Source organism: Pinus tabuliformis, chromosome 4_1 (genome assembly GCF_031772625.1).
Source record: "Pinus tabuliformis cultivar Carrire ecotype Pingquan chromosome 4_1, CPIR1, whole genome shotgun sequence".
NCBI classification, from domain to species: Eukaryota; Viridiplantae; Streptophyta; class Pinopsida; order Pinales; family Pinaceae; genus Pinus; species Pinus tabuliformis.
The window spans coordinates 922,834,683-922,857,767 of record NC_142303.1 but is presented as its reverse complement, the minus strand read 5'-3'; the positions used below and the strand labels follow the sequence as shown (position 1 = coordinate 922,857,767).

The 23,085-nt window shown below is 38.9% G+C and overlaps 2 protein-coding genes across 8 annotated transcripts in view; both read right to left on the bottom strand.

Moving 5' to 3' along the window:
• LOC149179173 (dual specificity protein phosphatase 1-like) overlaps positions 1-23,085 on the bottom strand; it is a 232,150-nt gene that overhangs the window by 98,452 nt on the left and 110,613 nt on the right. The gene's annotated exons all lie outside the window — the stretch shown is intronic.
• The window catches only part of LOC149179174 (uncharacterized), a 29,056-nt gene that overhangs the window by 2,125 nt on the left and 3,846 nt on the right, over positions 1-23,085 (bottom strand). The window contains exons 2-4 of the mRNA XM_089423885.1: positions 14,684-15,563; positions 14,428-14,569; positions 14,024-14,303 (exon numbers count right to left, since the gene is read on the bottom strand). Of these exons, the coding sequence (XP_089280011.1) occupies positions 14,024-14,303; positions 14,428-14,569; positions 14,684-15,563 (1,302 nt within the window). The remainder of the gene's footprint in view (positions 1-14,023; positions 14,304-14,427; positions 14,570-14,683; positions 15,564-23,085) is intronic.

The following is a 23,085-nucleotide window of genomic DNA, read 5'->3' as shown; positions in this document are numbered from 1 at the left end:
TTATGTAGAGAGAACAATAACATCAACAATGTAGTAGAAAAGTAAAGAACAATAGAAGAAAAGCATGCACAATAGAGACACTAGGATTTGGGTCAGAGACTAGGGCAAAACCCCACAAGGGGGAAAACCCAACCAGATTCTTCTTCTGTTAGATATTTATCAAATGTCTAGCTTAGATAAAAAGGTACATTAAGTATGAGATACATCTCACAATATCTACTATATTAGTCCTACTAGGGCAGTCTAGTAGCAGGTAGGTCAAATCTCATATACATCATTGTTACTATCATAGAGCATCATACACTTCATTGTTGTTGCCATCATCATCATAGAGACAAGCCATACTTCAAAGCAGTGTTGATAATATCGCCGAAATATCGGCGATATTCGGAAATATCGCGATATTTTTGGCGAGCCGAAATATCGCCGCCAAAATATCGCGATATTTTCCGGTTTTCAAAATCTCGCGCGATTTACGATATTTCGGCGATATCTCGGAAAATATCGCGCGACGACTGAAAATATCGCCGGTGAGGTTGAAATCAGTCCGCGCGGCCTGTATAAATTGATTTTTGGGTTTTTTCACGTCATTTTGTTTTTCTGAGAGCTAGAGACGGAACGTGGTTGCTGCGAAGGAGGGTTTGAAGCCATTATTGCAAGTGCCAAGAACAGGTATGATCTCATCTTCAAAATTTGAATGCCATTAAATAGTAGACTGTAGCATGACTGCGTAGCAGTGAAGCCTCTGTCTTGGTCGCAAATAAAGCAAATATTGTAAGCATACAGCGAGCACTGATGTTATCACAATTGATAAACCCAAGTGCATAAGCAACAGGATCCCACATTCTTTGGATACTCTTGCGGGTGCCGCCATGGGACATAAACCATTCAGAAAAACTCACCTGGCAATCAAACGATAGTAAATAGTCCAATGGTATCCGTAATCTAAACGATTAAGAAGCCAGGTGACACACAGAGACTTCATCTTCCAGCAAGGGGGGCTCATCGAGCTTGAGGTTATTTATATTGATGGCATTATCAATACCAAAATGAGACTGCAACTCATCTCTTTCAATATCGGGCCGCCCTCTGCTCTGGAAATTGTCAACTTTTGCTACGTTAATAATCATAAAGTTACATATAACAGATGCTATTCAGCATTCAAAGAAACCTTTTTCAGGCCAAATGTAAAGACATCACATTGTCAATGACTGTCCACTCTGTAAAACTTCCATACACTTTTACCATATACGTGGTTCAGGTTTGTCTTGCTCAGACGGAAAAAACTAAATAGGACTGAAAATAAATGTACATAAAGTCATAATAGCCTATAGGTATCATAGCATGCATTTTAACCCAGTGGGTTAGCTTGAGTGGTTGTGTGCTATGAATTACAAGAGGTTGTGGAGTCAAGTCTCCGCAGGCTGAATCTGTGAATATTTTGGGCTTTACTTGATTTCCCCATTGTGTCAGGTTGCTAATGCTGCAATTGGGCAGTTTACCCTGGTTAACATCCTTAGAATAAGGGGAAGTGCTTGATGGGTGTACTAGGATTTCCCCATTGTGTCAGGTTGCTAATGCTGCAATCGGGCAGTTTACCCTGGTTAACATCCTTAGAATAAGGGGAAGTGCTTGATGGGTGTACTGGGATGTGCATTTCATCCCAAAAAAAGAAAAGAAGAGTGTGCTATAACTAGCCTTTTATACAGTCTTCGCAAAACATGTTAAGCCATTACCAAAGAAGACAAGACACCTCCAGATCTAGCATTATATGAAAGGCTGATGAATATATTCAATAATGTGCCCATTGTTCTCTTCTATTATGTTCCACTACCCCATAGCTAATAGTCAGCCATCCTCTGACAGACCATGTGGTACCTGATTCCTTTCTTGATATATATGGTGAAAAGAGATTTCATTGAATCCTGTCAGGAATTATAATACATTGCCATTTGGCACAAATTTCTGTTTCCTCGCATTACATTCTTGTCTGTCAAGTTGCTTAATAGTGATACCCTGTGCACAATGAATGAGCACAAATATTTAAAAACAAAAGTATATGACACAGCTGGCATGTCTCGATGCCATATTAAACATGTTGCCGCCTTGTGGAAGGTTTTGACTCTTGAGGACTGTTTGCGCTGCTTCTTGAAGACCATTCATTGCCAATTATCCCAGGGCCAAGTCTGTTGTCTCTTTAAGCTAAACAAAAAAAGTTCTTTCCTTTTTTTGCTACATTATCAGAAATATCTAGGCTGTATCAGAAATAAAATTTCTTTCCTCCACTGATCTAAGAGATAAGGATGTTGTTTTGTAAAATGATGTGGTTATTAACTTATTTGTAATTTCGTATTACTTATTAAGTTACTAATTCCAAATTTTTTTTGGTGCTGTAGGTTTCCTTTTGAGTTAGCCCACTACAAAATACAAATATGCCAAAAACCTTGGACCCATTTTGGGAGTATGGGATCCCTGATGGTGGGACAAATCGTGCATATCTTGCATGCAAATTGTGTGGGACCAAGATGACAAGTGGGGTTACACGACTGAAATACCATCTTGCTAGACTCACTGGACATGATGTTGGCATTTGTACAGTTTCTAGTCCGGAGCTTATACAAAAAGCTCTTGAGGCAATTGAAGAAAAGGACAGAAAGAAGGAAGAGGCGGAAAGAAACAAAGCTGAACGTGCAGGTAGATCTTTCGGGATATCTTCTCCTGATTTTGGTGTTGAGGGTAGTGGCCCTACTGGCCCTAGTGGGAGGGGCTCCACAACTGGCACACCATCACATGCTAGTGCTACTGCTAGTGTGAATGCGAGGTCATCATTTTTTGTTCCACGAACAGGAGCTGGAGCACAACCTGGCATAAAATCGCTTGTTAAAAAAAAGGAGAAGCAAGAAGCAGATAGAGTCATGGGGAGGTGTATTTTTTGGAGCGACTTACCTCTCAACATCACAAAAACCAATCCATTTTGGCAGCCAATGTGTGATGCTATTGCTGTTGTGGGCCCAGGGTACAAAAGTGCCACATATGAGGAGTTGCGGGGGCCAATTCTTCAAGCAGAAAAACAGGACATCAACTCTATATTGGCGGAGTTGAAAAAGACATGGGAAGTCACTGGATGCACAGTGATGTCTGATGGTTGGACAGATAGGAAGGGTAGGACCCTTCTAAATTTCTTGGTACATTGTCCTAAAGGTACCATGTTTATTAAATCGTTGGATGCATCAGAACATATCAAAGATGCAGCAACGATATGTGAGTTGTTAGATGGGTTCATTCAGGAGATTGGTGTGCAGAATGTGGTGCAAGTCATAACAGACAATGCAGCTAATTATGTGTCTGCCGGCAGAATGCTTATGGAGAGGCATCCCACATTGTTCTGGATTCCATGTGCAGCGCATTGTCTTGATTTGTTGCTTGAGGATATGGGGAAACTCTCCTTCATCAAGGAGGCAGTTGATATGGCTAGGAGCATCCCCAAGTTTATTTATAACCATGCTTTTGTTCTTAGCCTTATGAGGAGGTTCACTAGAAACAAGGAGTTGTGGCGTCCTGCCATCACACGTTTTGCCACAACCTTTATTACTCTTCAGTCTTTGCTTCGATGTCAGTTCGAGTTGAAGCAAATGTTTGTGTCTGATGATTGGCGTAATTGTAGATACAGCAGGAGACCTGATGGGAGAGCCATTGCAAAAATGGTGTACTCTGAGACATTTTGGCGTGGAGTACAAGAAGCATGTGCAGTTAGCGAACCTATAGTAAAGGTTCTTAGATTGGTGGATGGAGAGAAGCCTGCAATGCCTTATTTGTATGAGGGCATGGATAGGGCCAAGGAGGCCATTCGTTCCTATTATGCAGACAAGGGTTCTGCTGGCCTTGATAGGCAGATGATGTTATGGGATGTGATCGATAGTCGGTGGACAAAGATGCTTCATCGACCCATTCATGCAGCAGCACTCTTCCTCAACCCTGCATTTTCATACAAATGCAACTTTGATTTTGATGGCGAGGTGATGGAAGGGCTCCATTCCTATATTCAGAGGATGGTACCTGATTCTGAGCTTCGTAGCAAAATCAAGCGCGAGGTACAGTGTTATCAGGATTGTGTTGGCCTATTTGGCTTTGATGATGCCATTAGGGAAAGGGCCCTCTTCATGCCACGTAAGTGACAAGTCATCACTCATTAGAAATTAGAAATTTGAATTTAATTATGTTTTAACTTTTAACTTTTAACTTTTAAGTTTTTGAATTTTTTATTTCATTATTTTGTTGTAGATATTTGGTGGCGAAGCTATGGTGCAAGGGCACCAAATTTGCAAAAATTGGCTATACGAATCTTGAGTCAAACATGTAGCTCTTCAGGGTGTGAGCGCAATTGGAGTGTATTTGAGAAAATACACGCCAAAAAGCGCAACAGGTATAACTTTGAACTCAAGCCTTCAGTTGAGCAATTACACTTATTGTAATTTTTAATTTTTAATTTATGACCTTCAAGTGTCAAGAGTCAAGAGTCAAGACTCATTACTCTTTTTGACACTCTTACAGGTTGGAGTTCGCACACCTCAACGATTTGGTGTATGTGCATTACAACATCCGACTTCGAGTGAGGCAAATAGAATCACCAGTGGATCCAGATGCCATTTCCTTAGACAATATTGATGTATTGTCTCCGTGGAGGGTGGAGTCTGAGGAGCCCATATTGGAGGAGTCACCTTCATGGTTAGAGCCAGTGGCAGATGATCCATTAGAGTAGGGGCAGCAAGAGGAGGACTCGGAGTCAGAGGAGCAGCAGCACTTAGAGGAGGAGCAGGAGGAGGAGGACACTGCGGGAGCATCAGCATCAACACCATCTGCTATAGATATAGGAGAGCATAGCTCCATGCCTAGCACTCATTATTTGACATTAGGTGCAGAGGCAGTGTCAAGGCCTTCTACTACTAGGGGCAGGCCTGGCAAACAGCCCATCATGTTTTCCCGTAAAAGGGGGAGAGGGCAGTAGATAGATAGCTGCTAGTTTTATTTGTTATGCTACATGTAACTCATGATGATGAGATACTTTTATTATTATATGTGATGTTATTTTGTATTGGTTCTCCACATTTGGGTCCTTGAATGGACAATTATCAGGGATTAGCACGATTTGGTATCGCCTTTGATATATCATTTCTATTTGACATCATATATATCAGTGTTTTCTTCATATTTATGTGCCAATGTGTTTATTTCATGTTGTTATTGCTTTATATGTTTAAAAATCTGAAAAAAATGAATATATTATGCATTTTTTATGCTTGCCGATATTTGCCGATATTTTCGCCGATATTGCCAATAAGATATTTTCTGGACCCTCGCCGATATTTTCCCGATACCGATATTATCAACACTGCTTCAAAGTGCTTCTATCAAACACCCAAGCTCACTACCATGTCAAGAACATTGCCATATAACAAAGGTCACTGTCACTGTCATAGTCATACATCATGATCCCTATTATGTAAGAAGGTCACTGTCATTGTCATAGTCTCCAAGTCCCTGTCATATAGATCACAATCATGTTGTATAGATCACAGTCATGTTTCTGCTATCAACGTCGTTGTCTTGCTTATATCAAGTTCATTGTCATTCATCAAGGTAACCATCATATATATGAAAGTCATTGTTATTGTTACACACATGGTTACTATCATTTTCATTCATCATCAAGGATATTGTCAGTCACTATTATGCAATGAGATCACAAACATCAAAGTTACTGTTATACAAGGGTATTGCCATATTAAGGATTACTGCCATACAAATACTATTAGTCCTATTACCACTGAAGGATATTCTGCCATGTAAAATTACTGATTTCCTACTGTCATAAGTATCATCTAGTCAACAAATATAACTGTCTCGGCGCTTATTCCGTGGAGTATGTATAGCCAGTCACTAAAAGATAACAATGCTATTGCAGAGAGATGTACCATCACAAATCATAGTGTTCACTGTAGAGATGATGCCATTGTAGACACATAGTGAGCCTGTTGTCGCGCGGATTGGCACGACAACGCTCAGACCGGGCGCTGTCACTCTGATCCCCGATCTCTCCGTTTAAGCCTGTCTCCCGCGGCTAAGGGGGGTAGACCCTGTTAGGCTATGGAGGCCAATTGCCAAACAGTTGGGCTAGGAGACGAGATGCACTAAGATGATTTTATTAATTTGATAGATCAGTGCCTTATGAGATTTGTTTTTTCCTTTTTCTTTTTTTTTCTTTTTTTTTTATAAAATCTAAAAAAAGATCTAAAACTAGACTATAAATTAAACAAAATCAAAAATCCTTCTTTATTTATTTATATTATAAAAAAAAAATGTGAATTAAAAAATCTAAAAAAAGTTTAAAACTTTAAACTTAAAAGTAAAACTACGAAAATGCTAAAACTATATCAAAACTTAAAAAAAAAATTAAAATCTAAATCTAAAAGGACCTAAGTCTAAACTCTATAAAATCAAAAAGGATTAACTAATATCTAAATGTAACTTAACCAAAATTTATTCCTAAAACTAGAATCTAAAATGATAAAATCTAAAATCTAAAATTATATACATAATCTAAAAATGAAATCGCATCTCTTTTTTTTTATTTTTATGTGTATGTCAAAACTAAACTATAAAGCAAATGAAATCGAATTAAAAAAGAAAACAAACAAAAACTACACTAAACCTTGTCTAACGCTAACCTACGTAAACCTATCAACAGAACACTCAGCGTCTAAAGGAATCGAAACTAAAATTAAAACCCTAAATCTAAAGGACTGAGGAAACAAAAAAATCGTGAAACGTAATTCGCTGAGCGTAAATCGATGGGTAATACGATGGCAGGATGCGTTGATGGCGTATATAGTGATGGATGCACAGTCGACCGCGTGACAGAAATCGATTTGAGACTTACGGAGATTACCTGGTTGATGGCTCACGCTGGCACGAGAGCAGCCTTCAACCGACGCTCCTTTTTACCTGATACTCACGCTTTCTGATCACTGCAACCTGCGATGAGAAACGGAAACGCAGATTCGATTTACCTGGACAATGGATAGCAGATGATGGTGGCGTTGAATCAATTTTGCTGATACGATGAAACTGACCAGCGTAACCCCTCAGCCGCAATGCCAATTTGTTTTAGTAGTTTGATACATGATGAAATTGCAGGTGGGAGGGTGGCGTATGGAGAAACGACTTTGCTGAATGAAGCTTTCAAACGAATGGTGACCACGATGCAGCAGTGAGGGTTTATGCAAGTCGGTTGACGAATGATTTGTCTGCAAAATGTTGGGCCCAGATCTGAAAAATCACTGATGCTTAGAACCCTTGGATAGCTGGGACAGAGGTCCTACAAGAATAAATTTTCCTCCAGATCCCTGTAATCCTGCGAATGGTAAACAAAGAACCCGGCAGCTATACGCAAAGATTTAAAGTAAAACCCTTAAAAATTAACCTAAAATCACAAAAAATAATTGCAGTAAACAAAATCAAAACCCTAGATCCAGCAAAAGAATTACAGATATGGCCCCTTGACAGCCTGATTCAGCAAATAACAGGAATATTTAGAATATCATGTAATAAACCAGAAAAGAAACTCTTAATGATTAACCCAGGGCCAAAATCAGCTAGGCTCTGCAAAGAAAAGCCTGTGGGAATCGGCTGGTTCAGCCTAGAACTTCCCCAAACGCCCACCAATATTCTTCACCTAAAGGTTTCCTGCACATCTCAAGCAACCATCAATAAAGAGAGCAAGAATGCTGCTAGATCTCAGGAAATAATGGAGATACCTGCCATTATTTCAGAAACCCTAACAACACTCAAACCCTAGCAGGTGAACAAGATACCTGTGCTCACAATACTCTGAAAACAAGCTATTATTAATGGCTGAAAACTGAAATATGCAGAAAAATAAGCATCTCACAGCAATTCCAGAGAGTAACACTAGCAAGATTTGGACCCCAAAGTCTTCTTTTATTAACCAGAAATCAGATTACAAGAGAGCTTTCTCAGTATTGACTCACAGATCGAATGAATCTGAAATGACCACCTAAGACTCTATATAAAGGAAATGATCCCAACGGCTAGTTCGAATGATCCATGTAGAAATGATCTCGACCGTTGATGAGGATCAAGACATCTCTTGATCTCATCCGTCGATTTATTCAATTAATTTTTTATTATTATTTTTTAAATTTTTAAAATTTTTTATTATTTATTATTTTTAAAATTTTTAAATTTTTAAATTTTTTATTATTTTTTATTTATTTCATTTTTTAAATTTTTTAAATTTTAAAATTTTTTTTATTATTTATTATTTTATTTCATTTTTTTAAATGGATCATCGAACTAAACCTTTGGAAACATCACCTAGGACCTAGGACTTAGGACTCACGAGGGGATTTAAAACATTTTTCGACCCTCAAGACACATTACATCATGACTTTTACAACTTACATCTCAAGGGGACAAGCCCACTTAACACAGACCCTCATAAATCACCCAGTTCTGCGACACAACTATAATCTAGCAGATTAACACACTAGGATTCTCCTAAAGTTCTAATGACAAAATCCATCCCGGCTTTGGGGTCAGGTTTGAAGGAAAACTTTGCCGATCCATGGATCGGTGAGACGAAAAACCTTCCGGGACATAGATTATCATAGAAAGTTAGGTCCACCTAGGCAATTTTACATACATGACTCTGATCTGCTTAGATTATTTACAATTCATACATGCAGACTGGGTTTACAATTGAAATGATCAAGCTGCTGATGACTGTAGGCTGGCACGGACACGTCGTTCAGGTGCTACCCCTTTCTGCCAAGAAAAGAGGGTGTACTGCATGGGAAGTTGACCAGTAGTGGTCAACATCTGGCTCTACTTGGGGACACGTTGCTGCTCTGTAGGAATGTGAGAATCCAGAATCTGCATCCATGCAACACACAACAAAATATAAGTAGCGTCCGTCCAAAATCATCATATACATTAAGCACAGGAAAGATAAAAGCTCTTCATTTATTAACTAACTAATAACATGAAAAGTAAATCTAATCCTAAAAACAGAAATGAAATGCTGAAAAGACAAGGAGTAGGGATAGAAATACAATACAGAAGATGCCCCATGGCATCAGATATCATCTCTGAAGAACGCCTTGAGCATTTGGCCGTTCACTGGTAGATCAAGTGGTTCGCCATCCAATCTGCTCAAGTAGAATGAGTTCGGCCCAGCTATATCTCTAATGATGTATGGTCCCAGCCACAAACTATCAAACTTCTTATGTTTTCCCGGCTTTTCATTTTTGCGATCCCAAAGTAAAACCATATCTCCAACCTGCAAAGATCTAGATCGAGAGCATTTATCAAAGCTTTTCTTAATATTAGATTGATTTTTACATACAGCGTCAAAAGCTGTCCGACGAGCCTCATCTAATTCCACAATCTGATCTATTCTATTCTGAACAACATCTTTATTAGTGGAAAAATTTTGGAGAAGCTGATAGGCTGGCAATTTTAGGTGCACAGGTAAGGTAACATCCAAGCCATAAACTAATTCAAAGGGAGATTTACCAGTAGACTTCTTCTTAGTAATTCTGTCTGCCCACAAAGCATACTTGATTTTGCTGTCCCAAGACTTCTTGTTATCTCCTACTATCTTCTTGATAATGGTTATGAGATTTTTATTACTTGATTCAGCCAAACCATTACCCTGAGGATAGTAATTCGACGAATGAGATAAGACAATGCCATATTTGAAGCAAAAAGATGTAAACTCTGAAGAACTAAAAGCCTTGGCATTGTCCGTAGTGATCTTAGCGGGGACACCAAATCTAGTAATGATGTTATTCTCAATGAAATCCATAATCACCTTTTCAGTGGCATTCTTAGCAGGAATGGCTTCGACCCATTTAGTGAAATAATCGGTAGCGGTCAAAATCCAAGAGTAGCCATTGCTAGAATTTTCATGGAACTTCCCTATGAAGTCCAGACCCCAATGCTGAAAAGGTGCCTCTACGATAACAGGTTGTAGAGGAAGGGCAGCAAGCTTCTGCTTCCCAGTGAACAGTTGACAGGCTTGACACGTTCTAACATACTTGTGCACATCAGAAAAAATCGAAGGCCAATAATAGCCAGCTCTCAGGATTTTGTGGGCGGTAGTTCTAGCGGCATAATGGCCACCACAAAATCCTGAATGAAATTCGGAGATTAATCTTTTGGACTCAACTTCGTCAACACACCTAAGCACTATGCCCTCAGGATTTCTCCATCCAAGGCCATCCTTCATAAGGCAGTACTTAGTGGCTTTTAGTCTAAGAGCCCTTCTCTTATGAGCGACTAAGTGGTTAGGACATGCAAGATTGGTTAAGTAGTATACTATGTCCTTATACCATTCGTGCTCTGCTAATCTTCTCAACTCTGGCGAAGATAGATCGTCAAGGCAAAACAAACCAAGAGTCTTTTCATTACTTTCTGTTAACATTTGAGCTAAACCTTGGCCTTTGATCAGCTTGGTGGGTCTAATTTCTAAATCATACTCCTGTATCTTAGTAACCCACCTAGCACGAGTCCCTAAGCAATCAGTTTGAGTTAATATGTCTTTAATAGCAGAATGTGGGACGAAAGCAATGATCTTAGAATAACCCACATAAGTTTTAAAATGCTTGAGAGACTTGACCAGGGGATAAGCCTGCTTTTCCATGGTATTGTACTTCAATTCGGAGTTTTGAAGTGCTCTACTCATGAAAGTAATAGGCTGCTCGTGACCATCTCGATTCTTTTGAAGCAAGACACCGGCGATGGTATCTTCAGAAGCGAAAGAAAAAATCATAAAATCCTTGGAGTAATTAGGACTAACCAGGACAGGGGCTTTTGCAATAGCAGACTTGATTTCTTGGAAAGCCTTTTTGCCCTCTTCTTGCCAAACAAATTTTGCATCTTTCTTCAGAAGATTTTGAATGGGCTTAGCTATTTCTGCATAATTTGGGATGAATCTTCTAATAAAATTTATCTTTCCAAGGAAAGACTGAAGGGATTTAAGATTATGCGGGAGAGGAATCTTTTGAATTGCTTCAACTCGTTCGGGATCGATTTTGATTCCTTCCTTAGAAATGATATGACCGAGTAATTTCCCTTCTGTTACCCCAAAAACAGACTTAGCCGGATTCAAAGAAATTCCATATTCTCTACATCTGTCGAAAACTTGCCTAAGATGATCTATATGACTGATACCATCTTTCGAGAAAACAGTAAGATCGTCTTGATAGATTTCGATAATTTTCCCGATTAACCCTTTGAAGGCATAATCCATGGCCCTCTGGAATGTAGCCCCAGCATTTGTTAACCCAAATGGCATTCTGATGTATTCAAAAGTACCCCACGGTGTTGTAAATGTGGTCTTGTGTCGATCTTCCTTTTTAACCCAAACTTGATTATACCCAGAAAAGCCATCTAGCAATGACATCATTCCAGACCCAGTTACTCTTTGCAACAAAGTTTCCATGTTTGGCAAAGGGTAATTATCCTTTTTGCATGTTAGATTAAGGTTTCTAAAATCGACACAAAGTCTTATTGTACCGTTCTTTTTCCTAACAATCACCAAGTTCGAACACCATGTCGAATGCCTAGTTTGAGCGATGATCCCTGCTGAAAGCATCTTTGCAAGCTCTTTCTGGACCAAGGGGGCTAATTTCGGATTAATTTGCCTAAGTTTTTGCCAAAAGGGTTTAGCATTTTCATCCTTTAAGGGAATAGTATGCTCCATAACATCTTCCCTATAGCCTTTTAATTCATCATAGGAAAAAGCTAAAACGTCTCTATATTCATGAAGTAAATCAGTTAACTTTTTCCTTTCCTCCAAACTAGTACCTTTACCAATTTTAACTATTTTCGGATTTTCAGAAGTTCCAATGTTGATTTCGAGGTACTCGCCTGGGTTTATCTTGTTTTCTTCTCTAAGCTTCGTGGCATCATGCCGATCAAAATGTTGCTCTAAGGCAACCACATTTCTAGGAGTAGGATTTATGATATGTTCACGATTTAAAGATCCATCCTCCTGAGAAATTATCCGAAAATCTTCAAACTCATCCAAACTATTGAGAAAACGAACGACTTGTTTTTCATCATTAAAAACTTGCCAATGCTCTGAGTTGTCTGGAACAGATGGTCTAAATATTACTTCCATTTTAATTTTATCGTTAATTAACTCGTCAGACAACTGGAAAGTGGTAGCAGCTACGGCAAGTTCATCCGCCAAACTATTTTGTTCTCGAGGGATTGCTTCAAGGTTAAGGGCATCGAAGTGCTCCATAGTATCCCACACAGCATTTCGATAATTTCTTAATCTCTGATTTCTACATGTGAATTTGTTCTTAAGTTGCATGATAACCAGATCGGAATCCCCCTTGATGCTAAGCAATTTAATCCTCAAAGCTTTGGCCAATTCAAGACCCAACAATATAGCTTCGTACTCAGCGACATTGTTGGTTGCTTCAAATTCTAAACGATAGGCAAACTTGAATATATGACCAAGGGGAGATTTAAGCACTACTCCCGCACCTTTACCATGACTAGAGGATGCACCATCGAAGTACATATACCAGACGTTATCCTTAAGATCCTTAATCTCATCATCGGGAGGAATTATGAAATTGGACATGATAGAGTAGTTCCCGATGTCAGATTGTTCTCTAATTATTTCGTTATGAGGCTTCTTAGGATTTTCAACATGAAATTTCCTCTCGGGCTCTCTATTTAGCCTAACAAAACCATCACCGCTAGGAGAAGGAATCATAGCATATGACCAATTCATCTGAATGCTTCCTCCTAGATCAGAGGCCCACTTTCTAGATAACAGCATACCCCAAGCATCAGGTACATCAACGACAACGATATCCATAACAACCATGATGTCCGGGTAAACTGAAAGGTGAACTTGTAAATCCTTGATTAAACCATGTACTTTGATTTTCTTAGAATCCATAGCACATATATTATAGTAGGGTCTAGAAACTCTTAAGTTAAGTTGTTCCATGACCCTTTTAGTCATAACGCAAGCAGATGCGCCTGAATCCAACATGCAGTTATTCAATTTATACCCGTTGACTAATAAGGTGATAAAGAAGGGTTGATGATCTTTGTTATCAGCATCTACGCTTTGCAGATAAATAGGAGCATCATGATAGTCAACCTCGCGAATCTTCTGCTGAGAAGTGCTGACTTGAGGACCTTGAATTGCCTTTAGTAACTTGTCTTTTTGGGAAGGGATCTTAGCAATCTCAGATACAGGAACCCAGATTTTTGCATTGTTAAACCAACTTCCCAAATCAACATCTATTCCAGAGTTTATGCCAGGGTTTAAAGTTCGAGGGGGAATTTGATTCCCGCTCTGATCCAATGTTGCACACATCGCGATCGGGATTTAATCGGCGCCGGGAAAAAATCGGAAAAATCGTTAAAATCGGGAAAAAATCGGGAAAAAATCGGAAAAAATCGTTTGGCACAAAAATATTCATTTTTTTTCATTTTTTTTCAATTTTTTTAATATCTAAACCATCTACAACATAAAATAAATACATTGACACATAAATATGATAAAAAAACTAATATATAAGATGTTCAATATCATTTCTAGCGCTAAAATCACACATAACATTGAATCATGTCCTGAATAGTAAGTCCTGAGTCCCAAGTCCAACTCAGCCTCAAAATATCAACAAAAAATATGATAATGTATCTCATCATGTCATAATGTCATATACAATAAAATGAAAGTCTAATCCTATTGATTTCCTCTGCCCCTCTTGCGAGAATATGGCACAGCTTTCTCTTTCCCTCTAGATGTAGAAGCTGGTGCCTGTGGTGGTGGAAATGGCAGTGGAGTCTGACGTGCTCTAGAAGCTGAAGAACTAGTAGTAGCAGCTACAAGAGGCTGAGGTGGACGGAGACCACGTCCTCTACTGGTGGTAGTGGTAGCCCGGGTAGCCCGGGTAGGCGGTGTCACCTCCTCCTCCTGCTCCTCCAACTCCTCCTCCTCCTGCTCCTGCTCCTGCTCCTGCTCCTCCTCCTCCTCCTCCTCCCCCTCCTCCTCCCCCTCATCCTGCACTAACCAATCCTCAGTGGGATCCATGAGAGGCCTCTCGGTCTCAACCCTCCATTCAGCAGTGGTGTCAATCCCATCCAATGAGATGGCTTCCGTATCAGGTGTCTTCTCTAGTTGTTTCACCCACAATCGAAGATTGTAGTAGACATAGACCATGTCATTAAGTCTATGGGACTCCAACCTGTACAAAGTTCATGAAATAATAAATTAATAATTAATATTATAAAAAAAATATTGTTTAAAACTTTAATGAATTCAAAAATTTATTTGGAAATTTGCAATATTTTAAATGTTTAAGTGTTAACCTATTGCGCTTCTTGTTGTGTATTTTTTCAAATACACTCCAATTGCGCTCACATCCCGAGGAGCTGCATGTTTGGCTGAGGATGCGCACGGCAAGATTTTGCAAAAGGGGTACTCTGCCACCATACATCTTCCACCATGCGTCTACAACAAAATTACAAAGAAAATTTTAAATAAACATAAGAAAAAAATGGAATTTGAAGAAACAATGAAATTTGAAACAAAGTTACAAAGTACATACTACAAACTAAAAAATACCTGGGATTTTAACCGTCCTATCATTGATAGCCATCTCAAAGCCAAATGTGCCACCTGACAACTTATATTGCTCAATTTGTCTAGAGACCTCCATACGTTCTTCTGGAGTTTTCACCATCTTCTGGACACAGGTTAATAATCCTTCCACGACCTCAACATCAAAATTAAACCCACATGCATAAGAAAATGCAGGGTTCAGGAAAAGGCCAGCAGCATGAATGGGACGATGGAGTGTGTTGTTCCATCGCTCATCAATGACCTTCCATAGAAGGAGTTGTCTCTGGAACCCATCATCTCCCTTGTCATCATAGTAGGACCGAATGGCTTCTTTGGCCCTATCCATGGCTTCATACAAATAGCCCATTGCGGGCTTCTCACCATCTACCAACCGAAGAACCTTTACCAAAGGTTCTGTGACAGCGCACACCTCCTGCACTCCCGCCCAGAAGTCTTCTTGGTATGAAACAAGTCTGCAGACGGCCTCTCCTTCTGGTTTGCGGCTCATTGGCGAAGAACGCCACTCCTCTGAAACAAACATTCTCTTCAAATCCCACATAGAATTCAAGAGGGATTGAAGAGATATGAAACTCGTCGCAAACCGTGTAATGGCGGGGCGCACCAACTCTTTGTTGTTGGTGCATTTTCTCATCAAGCTAAGCACAGATGTGTGATTGTAAATAAATTTTGTGATGGTTTTTGATGAGTCAACAGCCTCTTTGACAAAGGGAATTTTCCCTATGTCCTCTAACATCAAATCAATACAATGGGCAGCACAAGGTGTCCAAAATAAAGTAGGATGCCTGTCCATAAGCAATCTACCAGCAGCAACATAATTTGCAGCGTTGTCCGTTATGACTTGGACAACATTTTCTGCACCCACCTCCAAAATAAACACATCCAGCAAATCACATAAATTTTTTGCATCTTTGATTTGATGAGTTGCATCAACAGATTTGATAAACATAGTCCCCAAGGGACAACTAACCAAGAAGTTTATAAGGGTTCTCCCCTTTTGGTCAGTCCAACCATCTGACATAACAGTGCATCCTGTTTGTGCCCATGATGCCCTAAAATCCTCCAATCTTTGGGTGCAGTCACGCTTTTCATCTTGAAGAAGCCGGCCTCTGAAATCATGAAGAGAAGGGAGTTTGTACCCCGGGCCAACACTGGCAACAGCATCAAGAGTAGGTTGGAAAAATGGATTATTCCTTATAATGCTGAAAGGAATATCACTCCAGAGGAGAAATTTTGTCATCAACTTGTCAGCTTTTTCTTTTACAGTTCTTTTCATCATTGAACCGATAGTTGGTTGTGAACCAGGTGTGGTTCGAGGAACAAAATATGATGATGCAGCAAACGGATTGACTGACGCTGCAGTAGAACCTGTGCCACTTGGCCCACTTCCTTCAACTGACCTTCTTAGTTGCCTTTTGAGTTCTTCTTTGGCGTCTCTAGTGTGCTCTAATTCTCCCAATGCTCTCATGGCTTTTTGGATAATTTCAGCATTTGTCTTTAGACAGGGCCCCACATCACGTCCAGGGATTTGTGCAAGGTGGAACTTCAACCTGTACACCCCCCCGAATATTTCCTTTCCACACAACTTGCAAATCAAGTTTTGTCTATCATTCGGAGTTTTAGGGTCACCATATTCCCAGAAAGGATCCAATTTCCTTGGCATGTTTGTTTTTGAATTTTGAATTTGCAAACCTATGGAAAAATAAGGATTAGGAAATAGGAATTTAGGATTACATAAATGATAATAGTAAATAGTAAATACAAATTACAATTTAGCATTTGCAAAATTACAAGCTAATTATTTCCAAAATCCCAATTTCTAAACCCAAAAAACAATGAAAAATAAAAAAAAATAAACAATGTTTAAAGAAAATGAGAAAATAAAAAACAAAAATTGGTTCTCATAGTCATAACAAATAACCCATCCCAAATCAATGAAAAATTTCCAAAAATTCTTTAAAAACAATGAAAAACAAAGTTTTTAGAGAACCAAAACAAAAAAAAATTAATCTACATACCTGGTTTATGGACAAATTCGCGATCTTGGCTTGGATTCCTCCTAAAATCGGCTCCCACAAGCGACGGCAACCCTCTCCCTCCCTTCTTCTCCTTCTCCTCCTTCTCCTCCGCGGCGGACTGCTGAATGAATAAAATAAAAATCGAATTTCCATATAAAACGCCCGCTGCCCCCGTGCCCGGCGATTTTTTCCTTAAAAATCGCGATTTTTTCGAAAAAATCGCGATTTTTTAAAAAATCGCGATTTTTTCGATAAAAATCGTTAAAAAAAATTTCCGCCGATTTTTTGGATAAAAATCGCGATTCGAATCGTCATTTTGAAAAAATCGCGATTTTCCGATTTTATCGCGATTAAATCGCGATGTGTGCAACACTGCTCTGATCTTTATCCCTTCTTTGGTATGTCAAACCCCTATCTCTAGCAATTTCTAAAATTTTCTCAGGAGAGGGTTTCTCACCATATAACCTAGCCAAAATGTCATCTTCATTTTCAAGGTTATTAATACTAAAAGCAGATGAAGGATCCATAACATCATAGCTCCTTTCCTTAATCTCTATCCAATCATTCATGGGCACAGGAAACTTGCTCCCTACTACGTTTATTTGCTCACCTGTCCCAAGCATTCCATTATCCAAGAGTCTTCTGATAATGAGACAAGAGGACTCTTCGTGAAAAGCATCGCAAGCACGACAGTAAGGAGGAGCATCATCTACCAGATTAGTAAGCGGGTTAGGGGGTCTCTGCTCACTAGATTGACCCCTTCTTTGCCAATTATTATTTCGAGGCTGAAAATTTTGCGATTGCGTTCTTTCCATCTGAATCAATCTATTCTGCAAAGTGTTTATCTCCTTATTATGATTAATTTCCATAGTTTCAATTTTTTGAAGCAATTTAAGAACAAGCTCACTTTCTGGCTCTTGGACTGCTTTTCCCTTAGGTTCCTTTAGTTTCGTAGCAGCCCTATCAAAACCTGGGATTTCAGACTTCCCAGAAGCTGCCTTATCCTTTTCAAGTTCTACAGCTAAGGCTTGGCAATCTCGATAATCAGTAAGTTTAGCACGCCTTAACTCATAAGATGGTTCAGGACCGAAGGCATCAATGTAAAAATCTTGGAGAGTTTTATCTGTAGGTTTATAGTCTTGAGGTAATTCTCTAATAATACCATTAAACCTTCTATTAAATTCTTCAACAGTTTCATCCTCTCTCTTTTTTATCAGAGTAAGAGCTCTTACAAGATGTCTTCCCTCTCTTTTATCTCCATATTTTTCTCTAAATGAATTAATGATTGATTGTAAAGAGTTAAATGAATTTGGAGGTTTTTCTGTAAACCAGTCATAAGCATCACCTGCTAGAGTCAAGATAAAAAGAGTCATCCTGACATCTTCATGATCAAAATCAGGAGATCTAGCATACTTAGCCATCCATATATTGAAATCTCGCAAGTGGGAATTAACAGTAATGGCATTATCTCCTTGAAAATTAGGCAATTTGTCTATCCCAACAGATGGAATAGCATTGGGGGATCCAGGAATGTTAGAAAAATCACATGGGGCATACAGACTCATGGTGCTGCCCCTAACTTGACCTTTAAAGAGCAAATGAATATCGGAAAGGGCTTCTTGTCCAAGATTTGCAAGGAGTGTACGAGAAGCAAGTTTGTGTGATCGCACCCTGTAAACCTTTTCAGGATCAGGAGTGGGGTTGCACAGACTGCTTGGATGTCTTCTAGTGTACACTCTTGCAGATAATATAGGAAGTGGAGTCGCCACTTGAACAAGAAGTTAGACACAGAAAAGCTTGAAATGTAAGAACCAAGGACAGAAAAACTCTATCCCCGGCAACGGCGCCAAAAAATGTTGTCGCGCGGATTGGCACGACAACGCTCAGACCGGGGGCTGTCACTCTGATCCCCGATCTCTCCGTTTAAGCCTGTCTCCCGCGGCTAAGGGGGGTAGACCCTGTTAGGCTATGGAGGCCAACTGCCAAACAGTTGGGCTGGGAGACGAGATGCACTAAGATGATTTTATTAATTTGATAGATCAGTGCCTTATGAGATTTGTTTTTATCTAAAAAAAGATCTAAAACTAGACTATAAATTAAACTAAATCAAAAATCCTTCTTTATTTATTTATATTATAAAAAAAAATGTGAATTAAAAAATCTAAAAAAAAATTAAAACTTTAAACTTAAAAGTAAAACTACGAAAATGCTAAAACTATATCAAAACTTAAAAAAAAATTAAAATCTAAATCTAAAAGGACCTAAGTCTAAACTCTATAAAATCAAAAAGGATTAACTAATATCTAAATGTAACTTAACCAAAATTTATTCCTAAAACTAGAATCTAAAATGATAAAATTTAAAATCTAAAATGATAAAATTTAAAATCTAAAATTATATACATAATCTAAAAATGAAATCGCATCTCTTTTTTTTTATTATGTCAAAACTAAACTATAAAGCAAATGAAATCGAATTAAAAAAGAAAACAAACAAAAACTACACTAAACCTTGTCTAACGCTAACCTACGTAAACCTATCAACAGAACACTCAGCGTCTAAAGGAATCGAAACTAAAATTAAAACCCTAAATCTAAAGGACTGAGGAAACAAAAAAATCGTGAAACGTAATTCGCTGAGCGTAAATCGATGGGTAATACGATGGCAGGATGCGTTGATGGCGTATATAGTGATGGATGCACAGTCGACCGCGTGACAGAAATCGATTTGAGACTTACGGAGATTACCTAGCTGATGGCTCACGCTGGCACGAGAGTAGCCTTCAACCGACGCTCCTTTTTACCTGATACTCACGCTTTCTGATCACTGCAACCTGCGATGAGAAACGGAAACGCAGATTCGATTTACCTGGACAATGGATAGCAGATGGTGGTGGCGTTGAATCAATTTTGCTGATACGATGAAACTGACCAGCGTAACCCCTCAGCCGCAATGTCAATTTGTTTTAGTAGTTTGATACGTGATGAAATTGCAGGTGGGAGGGTGGCGTATGGAGAAACGACTTTGCTGAATGAAGCTTTCAAACGGATGGTGACCACGATGCAGCAGTGAGGGTTTATGCAGGTCGGTTGACGAATGATTTGTCTGCAAAATGTTGAGCCCAGATCTGAAAAATCACTGATGCTTAGAACCCTTGGATAGCTGGGACAGAGGTCCTGCAAGAATAAATTTTCCTCCAGATCCCTGTAATCCTGCGAATGGTAAACAAAGAACCCGGCAGCTATACGCAAAGATTTAAAGTAAAACCCTTAAAAATTAACCTAAAATCACAAAAAATAATTGCAGTAAACAAAATCAAAACCCTAGATCCAGCAAAAGAATTACAGATATGGCCCCTTGACAGCCTGATTCAGCAAATAACAGGAATATTTAGAATATCATGTAATAAACCAGAAAAGAAACTCTTAATGATTAACCCAGGGCCAAAATCAGCTAGGCTCTGCAAAGAAAAGCCTGTGGGAGTCGGCTGGTTCAGCCTAGAACTTCCCCAAACGCCCACCAATATTCTTCACCTAAAGGTTTCCTGCACATCTCAAGCAACCATCAATAAAGAGAGCAAGAATGCTGCTAGATCTCAGGAAATAATGGAGATACCTGCCATTATTTCAGAAACCCTAACAACACTCAACCCCTAGCAGGTGAACAAGATACCTGTGCTCACAATACTCTGAAAACAAGCTATTATTAATGGCTGAAAACTGAAATATGCAGAAAAATAAGCATCTCACAGCAATTCCAGAGAGTAACACCAGCAAGATTTGGACCCCAAAGTCTTCTTTTATTAACCAGAAATCAGATTACAAGAGAGCTTTCTCAGTATTGACTCACAGATCGAATGAATCTGAAATGACCACCTAAGACTCTATATAAAGGAAATGATCCCAACGGCTAGTTCGAATGATCCATGTAGAAATGATCTTGACCGTTGATGAGGATCAAGACATCTCTTGATCTCATCCGTCGATTTATTCAATTAATTTTTTATTATTATTTTTTAAATTTTTAAAAAAATTTATTATTTATTATTTTATTATTATTTTTAAAATTTTTAAATTTTTTATTATTTTTTATTTATTTCATTTTTTAAATTTTTAAAATTTTAAAATTTTTTTTATTATTTATTATTTTATTTCATTTTTTTAAATGGATCATCGAACTAAACCTTTGGAAACATCACCTAGGACCTAGGACTTAGGACTCACGAGGGGATTTAAAACATTTTTCGACCCTCAAGACACATTACATCATGACTTTTACAACTTACATCTCAAGGGGACAAGCCCACTTAACACAGACCCTCATAAATCACCCAGTTCTGCGACACAACTATAATCTAGCAGATTAACACACTAGGATTCTCCTAAAGTTCTAATGACAAAATCCATCCCGGCTTTGGGGTCAGGTTTGAAGGAAAACTCTGCCGATCCATGGATCGGTGAGACGAAAAACCTTCCGGGACATAGATTATCAGAGAAAGTTAGGTCCACCTAGGCAATTTTACATACATGACTCTGATCTTCTTAGATTATTTACAATTCATACATGCAGACTGGGTTTACAATTGAAATGATCAAGCTGCTGATGACTGTAGGCTGGCACGGACACGTCGTTCAGGTGCTACCCCTTTCTGCCAAGAAAAGAGGGTGTACTGCATGGGAAGTTGACCAGTAGTGGTCAACAGAGCCAAAGAATCATAGAAAGACAAAGTGAACCACATAAACCATAAGTATGTGAGACCCTTGTAATAATTGAACCACAGAGCATGAGATTCAAGACCACTGTAATAATCGAGCTGCAGAGTACACAGTGCAAGACCACTGTAATAATCAAGCCGCAGAGTATGAGGTGCAAGACCACTGTAATAATCCAACTGCAAAGTATCATGTGCGATGCCATAAATTATAAAGTGCCAATACAAAGTCAAGTGATGCCAAGAGAAGTTAAGAATGATCCATTACAAAATAATAAAACGAGCCATAAATTAATGCAAGTCAAATTATGATCCTATGTGAACCAAATTGTGAACTTGTGTGTGCCATTGTAAACTTATGCGAGTCACAGAATTTCTGCAAGTCACAAATAAATTAATGCGAGACACAAAAATTTTGACAACGACCCATAGATGCAAACCATACATAGATTAATGCCATTACATATGCAAGCAGTCTCAAATACGATCCATCACATTGCAGTAATGCAATACATAGGAATAGGTATGCGAGTTGCTTGTCTTAACATTAGAGCCATTGTCGAATCATAAACGATAAGGTTATATTTATATAAATCAATGAGGTGCCCTTGGGGCCATCGTAACCCCTTTTGGTGAACTCGACTTGGAAGGGAACCTTTTATTTTATCCTTAATATCTTTTAAACATATTTGCCAAATATTTAGATGAAAGTTTGCCCAAGTAAATTTATTACGCAATATAATAATATGAGGAGAGTAAACCACTTTAAAATAATATTTTCTATTGACCAATATAAATTTTCTTTAGGGCACTATTACCACTCAAACTAGTAGAGGTCCTAGGAGGGGAGCCTATAGAGCAACTACTAGGTCAAAGGCAACAATGGAACGGTATCCCACTGTCACCTCAGCTAAGGCTCCCTACTCTTTACGGACTTTCACTGATGGGAGGAGACCCGGTATAAGGGGAATCACTAGATGAATGGATCAAACAGGAGGATAAGGAGTGATTCCAAAGGCCTATTCCCAAGAGAGACTCAATTATATGGCTTTCTTGCTTGAAAAGCAAGGTGATATGCTCTCTAGGAAGGACTAAGAGGATTCTTGAGGCTAGGGTTCGGGAATATATCTTCTCAAGAGGTTTGCTAGACTTGAAAATCCTCATGGAGAATTGGCCTTTACATGATCTTTGAAAATTGGAGTTGTAAAGTTTCGGGACCACACAGGACCAAGTGGACCCAAAATTAGGTCAAGGGTATGGAGTTGATCAACCAAGAAGGGGCTTGACCTAATTAAGGAAGAGAAGAGGATCAAAGGACAAATTTTCTTTTGAGATTTGGATGGAATGATCTTGATGATGTCACTAACCCAAAATCAACCTAGGGCAAGAAATGGTCCTGTGGCTAGGGCTTGCTATATCTTGGGATTCCAATGTCATAATTGCTTGAAATTGGAGGACCTCTTGAGCAAACTACAGTGCAGTAGTGGACCAATTTCAAGGGTTTTGGATGGCTACAAATGATTCTGTGTGATTCCCTAGGAGACCTTCTAGGTTAGGCTTAGAATTGGAAGAAATAAAGAAAAGAAATGTTATCTTGACCGCCAAAGGGATACAAGGATCAATGCCTTATTGCTTGGGCTTTAATGGAGTCGAGATAC